The sequence below is a fragment of the Narcine bancroftii genome, chromosome 7 (assembly GCF_036971445.1).
Source record: "Narcine bancroftii isolate sNarBan1 chromosome 7, sNarBan1.hap1, whole genome shotgun sequence".
NCBI classification, from domain to species: domain Eukaryota; kingdom Metazoa; phylum Chordata; class Chondrichthyes; order Torpediniformes; family Narcinidae; genus Narcine; species Narcine bancroftii.
Genome location: NC_091475.1, coordinates 7,229,430 through 7,237,839, shown reverse-complemented (window position 1 = coordinate 7,237,839; position 8,410 = coordinate 7,229,430). Strand labels below are relative to the sequence as shown.

Sequence of the window (8,410 nt, the reverse complement as noted above, 5' to 3'; positions counted from 1 at the left end):
TCATCAAACTTTGTAAAGTTATTCGTGAGTTATAAGGTATGAAGGGGGGGAAACAAAGTTTGTAAAGTTATAAGGTGTGAAGGGGGAAAACGAAGTTTTCAGGCTCAAGTTAATTATCGAAAAGCGTTTATAATATTCCACTGGATTTCAGCGAAAACATTTTCAAATTCTCTTTTGCACCAGTTAATGCTTTATTATACTTTCTTTTTAAATCATCTTAAACATTTAGTTTGAAAACATCACAAAGCGACACAATACAAGGTGCTTACTTTTAATAAATGCATCGAGTCCACGCTGCTGAAGATCCAGCTGCGCTGGATGGGTCACGTCTCCAGAATGGAGGACCATCGCCTTCCCAAGATCGTATTATATGGCGAGCTCTCCACTGGCCACCGAGACAGAGGTGCACCAAAGAAGAGGTACAAGGACTGCCTAAAGAAATCTCTTGGTGCCTGCCACATTGACCACCGCCAGTGGGCTGATCTCGCCTCAAACCGTGCATCTTGGCGCCTCACAGTTTGGCGGGCAGCAGCCTCCTTTGAAGAAGACCGCAGAGCCCACCTCACTGACAAAAGGCAAAGGAGGAAAAACCCAACACCCAACCCCAACCAACCAATTTTCCCCTGCAACCGCTGCAACCGTGTCTGCCTGTCCCGCATTGGACTGGTCAGCCACCAACGAGCCTGCAGCAGACGTGGACTTTTTACCCCCTCCATAAATCTTCGTCCGCGAAGCCAAGCCAAAGAAAAGAAATTTAAGTACAATTTTTTCATTACTGCAAGCTTTTAAATAATGGACTCTTTCCCCCCTTAAAAAATACCATTTAAATTGATCTGATGCCAGGCTGTTTAAAAAATATTGATTAAAAATAGGTGTCAACAAGAAGAAAATCAGGAGAGCCACACTGCACTGAGATATTCAGGTTTTGAACGTCTAAAGGCTATTTGCAGAGCAATGCATTTACCGCATCCTTGGGAATCATAAAAAAGACCAACTGGGTGATGATAGTTACATATTAAACCGAACTTGGGGAGCTCTTCTGTTAAAATGCGATATTATTAAATAAAGGTTGTAGTGTGATTGTTTTAGTGTCAATTAAACAGTTTCACATTGACACTAAAATAACATCTTCCAGTGTAGCTAATACAACAATGCCCAAACAAGACATAAATAATTATAGTAGAGTGCTTTGGATGATTAAATACTCTTGAAAAGTATTTAATAAATAGGCATGTCATTTCAAAGCACAAATTTACTTTACTGAATATTTCTGGAGATGCATTCTCCTAGTGATTCAGGAGTGTTTATCCCAGCATTGGTAAAATAAAGATTCATAGTTTAATTTCCAGACACATGATAGACTGCAGATGTCGGAATCTGAAGCACAAAATATACCTGATAGAGGAGTCTACCAGCATCAGTTCTCACCATTTCTGGTCCGATCTTTTCAACGAGAATTATTTGCTCTGAACGAGATGAGGGGATGGATTATTGGAATAATGAAATAAAAATCCACCAATATGGTTCATCTGATCACTATCCTGTTGAATATATTGGCATCAGAAGGAGATGGAATTGGAGTTATCTCTTATATACTTCATGATTAAGAGTGGATATTAATCCACAATTGCACTTACTAAATGTGTAATACAGTCCCGGCTCAAAATATGTTAACATACAGTTGAAAGAAATAGCCACAGAAGCCCGATTAGACTGTTAAGTTTTTAACTTTTGCTGTTTCATTAGTTTCAAGGTATTTTGTGTAACAGATTTCTAGTCATTCATCCAGTTGCTGCCAGAGCATTTTTTGGCTATGATTAAGGAGAAAAGCAGATTGAGTGCTCGCAATAGATATATTGTTAATTCTTGGCCCCATTTATATTTCTTGAACATTCAATGAGAAACGATCCACCTCCAAAGTGAAATTTAGCTTATACCGGGTGCTCTCAACTTATGATGTGGTTACGTTCTGGCAAACCCATTGTAAGTCAAAAAAGAATGCCACAACTACCATTTTTTAATAATTAAATTTTGAAAACCTTTATGCCACACTGAAAAAAACCATCAACATACACAGCTGAAAGCACACTGGGCACGAAGAATGTTTGAAGCATTGAACTAAAATTAATTGCTGGATGCCAAGGATCGCGAGAGAGTAGCGTACCGCATATCGCAAGTGTGGGGCCAGGTTAGAATTTGAAATTGAAAGTACAGATTTGAACCATTGTAACTCAGACCATCATAAGTAGGGGAGCACCTGTATTGAAATTAGGACTATTTTTATAGAGGTTAATACCATATTGTAACCGATAGAGTGAAGAAACAGATGTCCAAAAATATTTCATACATCAGTGATTAAGCAGAATATTCACGAACCTACAATATGGCAAATCGTTTTTGTTTTAAAGGGTCAATACAATTATTAAGCACACAATGGTATTAAAAATGTGGATGTTATTTTTGTCTTGGGTGGAGGACAGATTGTGCTGGGGCACAATCAACAATATTGGAAATATACTGTTAGCTTTCTAACTTTTTGCTCAAATTTAAAATCAAACTTGTTGAAATATCACAAAATTTTACAGTTTCCTTGAACCAGTAAAAACAGACATTGTTTCATACATTTTACACTATAACACCACCAGCAACCTAGGTTTGAATCCAGAATTGATTGTTAGGAGTTTGTACATTCTCCTCATGTCTGCATGTGTTTCCCCTAGATGCTCCAGTTTCCTCCCACTCTTTAAATCTACAAGGGTTGTAGGTTAATTGGAGTATTTGGCCGCGTGATTTCGTGGGCCAGAAGCACCTGTTACTGTGCTGTCTGTCTAAAAAAAAATATAATTTTAAATCCCTTTTTTTCTTTAAACAATATTTGATGTTTAATTGTAACCTGGTGCATTTTTGTTAATTTAGCATGTCCAATGATTTAAAGAAAAACTTTTAATATGTATACAATCTACTACATGTGAATAACGGGATTGTAAGTAAGCAAAAAGGACTTTGTTTCTCAAGATAAATGTTACACTCTCAGATCACCTCAAAGTTCTTCAAATCCAGGAATGTTAATTGAAGGATAAATAATGGAGAGGGCAAGTGGTCAACTCCTTTGCTCTTCTAAATGGTGATATGAGACTTTTGGGTCCAGCTGAGACTGAGACAGGACTTAACATCTTAACAAGGCAGCAAGACCAGTGGTGAAGGATTCAATGCTGCACTGAAAATGACAAAAAAAACATTTAAAGTGTCGAACAGTCAATTTGTTAATAAACTGAAACATATGCAGGTAAAATTTAATTCCCTCTGTTGCTGAAGATGACAACAAGTAGTAAAATATTAGAATGATGGTGATGAATTTGTGCTCCACGATGATACCACAAGCCTGGTTAATGGGGATTCACTGATCTTCTCCATTGCTGCTCCATTTGAACTCGTCACAGTGACCAACGATGAAGGAGTTGTTGGCAAGCTCAGGTTTCCTCGAATAAATGGACTTGGAGGGTTTCCTGGCACTGGGCTCAGTTGGTTAATTGGACTAACTGAACGATTGCTCACAGCCCAATGGCAAGTATACTGGCTGAAAGTGAACATACAAAAGGTACAATTATTGTAAAACAATCCAGAGACCATCACATCTCGTTATAGATTTGGTGTAAATGTGTTCAAAGATTTCAAAACAAGTAAGTTTATGAAATTTGAGATTATTGTAGACAAATATAATTGCATGATAATGAAGGATAATTATAACAAATTCATAGTTATTCATAGCCACCAAAAGCTTTATTAACCACTACACATCAACAATTTTGGAGTGGAGAGCATCAAGTTCCTTGGAGTTCACTTAACTAATGATCTGTCATGGACACACAACACCTCCTCACTTGTCAGGAAGGCACAACAGTGACTGCACTTCCTGAGAAGACTGAAGAGGGCAAGGCGACTGGCCACCACTACGTCAGTCTTCTACAGGAGCTCCAAGTCCATTTCTGTCCAGCTGCATCACAGTGTGGTATGGTTGCTGCACAGAAATGGATCAGAGGACCATGACTGACAGAAGGGATCACTGGAATCTCCATCCCCGCCCCCAAATTTTGTGATCTAACAGGATTATTGTCTGAAGAGGGCTCTCAAAAGCTTTGATGACCTTCCACCCAGCATCTTCCAGCTTCTCCCATTGGGAAAGTGATACCAGAGGATCAGAGCCGGCACCACCAGGCTAAGGAACATCTTCTTCCCACGGACAGTGAGAATGCTGAATGACCATAGGAACTGCTCATACGAATCGTCCAAAACTCATTTTCATAAAACAATTTTACTTATTTCTTTGCATGTATGAATACTTGTCAAGTGTATGTATTGTTATCTATATGTGTTATATCTGGTTGTGTGTCTGCATGTTGTACACTGAGGACTGGAGAGTGTGGTTTCATTGGGTTGTTCTTGTGCAATCAGATGACAATAAACCTGTCTTGACTTAAATCTATAATGGTGCCAACTATCTGGGGAGAAAGGAAAGTGTGTCTAGGTAAGAGAAGGGAAGACAAGACTATCATGAAGGATTACAAGTAGATGTCCTACTTTAATTAATTGATTCACACTGGGTTCTGCTGCTTAATTAAACATCAGCCCAAACCTGTTCCAGTTTTCAATTATTTTTCCAAAGGGTTTGCAAAAAATTAGACTCACCTTTCCAAGGAGAAACAGAGAAAACAGTTGATGGGAGAATGCATTGTAGCAGATTACTATAACATCGTAGACAGGTTGTCATAGTTAGATCTATGTATGATTAATTCATTACTATTACAAACATTTCAATTTTTACAGCTTGATTGCAGTCAATTTTTAATATGCCCATTAAAGCCAAAGTTAGAAAAGTAGAGGTAGAATTTCCATCAGTTTCAGTAAATGCCCATTCATGAGAATGGGCATGTCTGTCCATGGCCTCATGCACCGCCAAACCAAGGCCACCCATAAATCTTTGCAATATCTAATATTCCATCTGGGCACTCTTCGACCAAATGGCAGTAATATCAACTTTTCTGTTTTCTGCTAGATCACTCCCCATTCTCCCTCTCTTCCTGATCCCTCTGGCTCCTTTTCCCCAGCTCTCCATCCCCTTCGCCCTGTTTGCTGATGTGCACTCCCTCCTTTATCTATTACCTCCTGCCTGTGTACTTTGTCCCTCCCCTCCCTCCACCACAATTTTACTCAGGTACATGCCTATATTTTGCTCATACCTTGAAGAAGCCCGGTGGTAAAACACTGTTGGATGGATTTATCTGGTCGGACCCACCCTTTGGCCGGATGTATCTGTGGCCCCTCCCACAGGCTACTGTATAAAGGTGACTGTTCCCCAGCCCCATCCTCAGTGCACGACAGTTGAGCAATGTGGATGTCCCTTTGTTCTTTAGTGAATAAAAGCCTATCAGTTTCTCAGCTTCAGTCTTTGAGTACATCAAGTACAAAACATTGGTTATGTATCATTTTCTTGGCTATATAAAATACACTGTTTAACCTGCTCAGTTTTTCCAGCAAGTGATTTGAAGTAAATCTGTTCGCCAGGTTGAAAAAGGAAATGATTTATTTCACAAGAAGAATTATGAATTAATCATAGTTAAATGGTTCACTATAATAAAAATGGTGAGGTTTATTCCAAAGCGCAAATCATTCAGCAATTTTATCTGACATTACAATTTTACATTTAAACCAGGAAGTTGCTTTCCAAGTGCCTCCAGAAATATTTTCATGTCAATTTTCAGCTAAAAATTTGCAATGAAGGAGTTTAAACATGCTATATTCAGTCGATGAACTCTCCAGAGAAGCTGGCAGGCACATGAGAGAAAATAGATTACTGGGAAATGAAGGTGGGCAATGGGACTGATGGGCATGCACTTAGAGGTAGCATCAATTTGTCCTAAGGCAGTAGTTCTCAATCTCCCCCACCCCAGCATACTACCTTAGATAATCCCTTACTAACCACAGAACACCCATGGTATAGGAGTGGGTTAAAAAAAAAAGGTTGAAAACCACTGTCCTAAGGGATAGGCAGGATGGTCAAACTAATGTCAGCTTCTTTTCCCAACCTAGTATCAAGGCTCTGATCAACCGGACTCCTGAAACAAACACTTCACAGGAACATCCAGGAGGTCAGAGAAAGCATTAAGCCCTTGTTTTTTTTATATATAAAAATGGTGTCGTGCTCTCATCAACTCATGAAAACCTCTGGCCGGAGAATGTTCAAAGTGGTGGAGAAGCTTAAAGCTTTGAGCATGTCAGAATTCTCCAGTTGCCCAAGGAGGCCAACTACAAGCTTACCTACCCAATGTCAAGTGCCACCGACCCATTGTACAGGAGAGCCTGCCAACTGCACTTAAGTAAGCAAAATCTGGAGTGGAAGCAGATCATTCTCAACCCTGGAGGATCAGTTTAGTGTGACAGTTAAGCAGTTGAACGGATGGTCTTTGAAAGGGTTTGTTGCAGGCCATTCAGAAAAAAGGTTAGTTTTAGGAATTGTGTGGGTCACAAACCAGGTTTTTTTTAAATCTTGGATCAGTTGAACTTCCACAATGGGGAAATATCCTCTCACAAACCTTAAAAGTGCAAGCAATCCGTAGATTTCCGACCCGTATTCCTCACCTGGAATTGGATCCAGTTCCAGATGCATGAGTCAGTGGTAGCATGTTTGCGTGGGGAGGAGGTGGTAAGGTTGACCAGTTGTCATGCCCTCCTATAGCCTGAAAGCTGTTACTGGTGTTTTCTGCAAAGGGCACTTGTTAGAAATAGAATATTGATCAACAATTAAAGATATTTTTACATTATAAAGGAAATTATAAGGAAAATGTAAATCTTCACTATCCAGGTTAATCATTCTCAGGGGTAAGTACCAGGATAAACTTCAGAAGGCAGTAAATCATTTCAGTTAAATGGTCAATAAAGCTGGAATCTATCGTCAGCTTTTGCATCTCTCCATCTGCTGAAACAAAACTTTACAAAATGCAATTAAAACTAACTTCCAAACTATGACTCAATCATTTAGGTTTCTCTAGTTTAAATTCTGCAGGCCGAAGCCTCTTATTCAAGTTGCTTCCTTTTCATGGAGTGAAGCACAGATTGGAGGAACAACTCATCTTCCTTCTCGCCTCCCTCCAACTGATGGCATAAACATCAACTTCTCCAATTTCCGTTTATATCCCCCCCCCCCCCCCCCAACCTTTCCCTATGTCTTCTTTCCTCTGGCTCCGACTCTCCTTCTCTTCCCTCTGCCTCCTTACAGAGCCAAAAACAAACCCCTCCCCTGATCAATTCTCACCTTTCCTCTTATCATATCCAATTGTTGTCTGTTGGTCTGTACTCCTCCCACTCTTCCCTTTCCACTAGTCTTTTAATACAGGTGCCTACCCGCTTTTATGTGGAAGGGCTCAGGCCCAAAATGTCATTAATATATCTTTATCTCCTATGGACCCTGCAAGACCTGCTGAGTTCCTCCAGCATTTGTGTGTGTTTTTACTACTTTCTGTTCACAGTTACCTTTCCCAGAATTTCCATCAACATAATTCCACCCTTCCTTTACAGACTTGCAACTCCTTCTCCTCCCCATATTTTTCTAAATTTCTTCAGGAGTCCTCCTCTCAGTATTATTCTAGTATAAAAACAGGAAATGCTGAAAATAACCAGCAGGTCTGGGAGATGAAGAACAAATTTATTAAACTTTCAGGTCAATAACTTTGCATGATTTCTGAATGGCCACTGCTGAAACTCTCTCTGCAGGGGCAGGCTGAATCTCTCTCTGCAGGGGCAGGCTGAATCTTACTCAGTCTTTCCAGAATTTCGGTTTTATTTCAGCATTTTTTTGTAGCACCTTTATTCAGATGTTTTCTTCCACTTTGCATTGAAATATTTAGTCCAAAATTCATGTTTATTATAAAAAACATTAAACTTGATTAGATTTCTGATGCAATCTAGATCAGTCATACAACAACGAATCATTTTTGAACAATATACCAATTTACCGAGATTGCAGACCTACACAGTGAATTTATTTAATAAACTCAAGATCACCAACCCCCTTTGTGTGGCAAATGCCTTTCTGATTTAACTAACACGCATTGGCAATATGGGTTAATAATAATGTTCTTAAGAATGAGAAAATATCCTGTATTTAATACAGTACAGTTTTACATATACAGTAAAAGTCCTAAAGTTTGGGGATTGGGGCAATCTAGATTTTCAGGATTCTCGGGCAGTACCTTAAAATTTAAATTTAAGGAAAATAAAGAGATGAACAGGTCAATTTTCATAGTTTATTAATGAAAAGGAATTCTTATAAAATACAAAAGAAATTCATTAATTTCTGCAAAATCTTCGCATCTGTGGCACTTGTACTTGCACTCACGCACACAAAAGCCCGCTG

The 8,410-nt window shown here is 39.2% G+C and overlaps 1 protein-coding gene and 1 long non-coding RNA gene across 4 annotated transcripts in view; one reads left to right on the top strand and one right to left on the bottom strand.

The window, feature by feature from the left end:
• The window catches only part of LOC138738466 (uncharacterized), a 57,082-nt gene continuing 48,672 nt past the window's right edge, over positions 1 to 8,410 (top strand). The window contains exon 1 of the long non-coding RNA XR_011341558.1: positions 1 to 36. This is a non-coding gene — a long non-coding RNA (uncharacterized lncRNA). The remainder of the gene's footprint in view (positions 37 to 8,410) is intronic.
• The window catches only part of LOC138738464 (T-box transcription factor TBX19-like), a 29,477-nt gene continuing 22,255 nt past the window's right edge, over positions 1,189 to 8,410 (bottom strand). For 2 of the 3 annotated variants that reach the window (XM_069888726.1, XM_069888725.1), the window contains 2 exons: positions 6,637 to 6,769; positions 1,189 to 3,577 (listed from right to left, as the gene is read on the bottom strand). In XM_069888726.1, coding sequence (XP_069744827.1) covers positions 3,337 to 3,577; positions 6,637 to 6,769 — 374 coding nt within the window. In that variant the 3' untranslated portion in view covers positions 1,189 to 3,336. The remainder of the gene's footprint in view (positions 3,578 to 6,636; positions 6,770 to 8,410) is intronic. The other variant, XM_069888724.1, reaches the window with a different exon arrangement.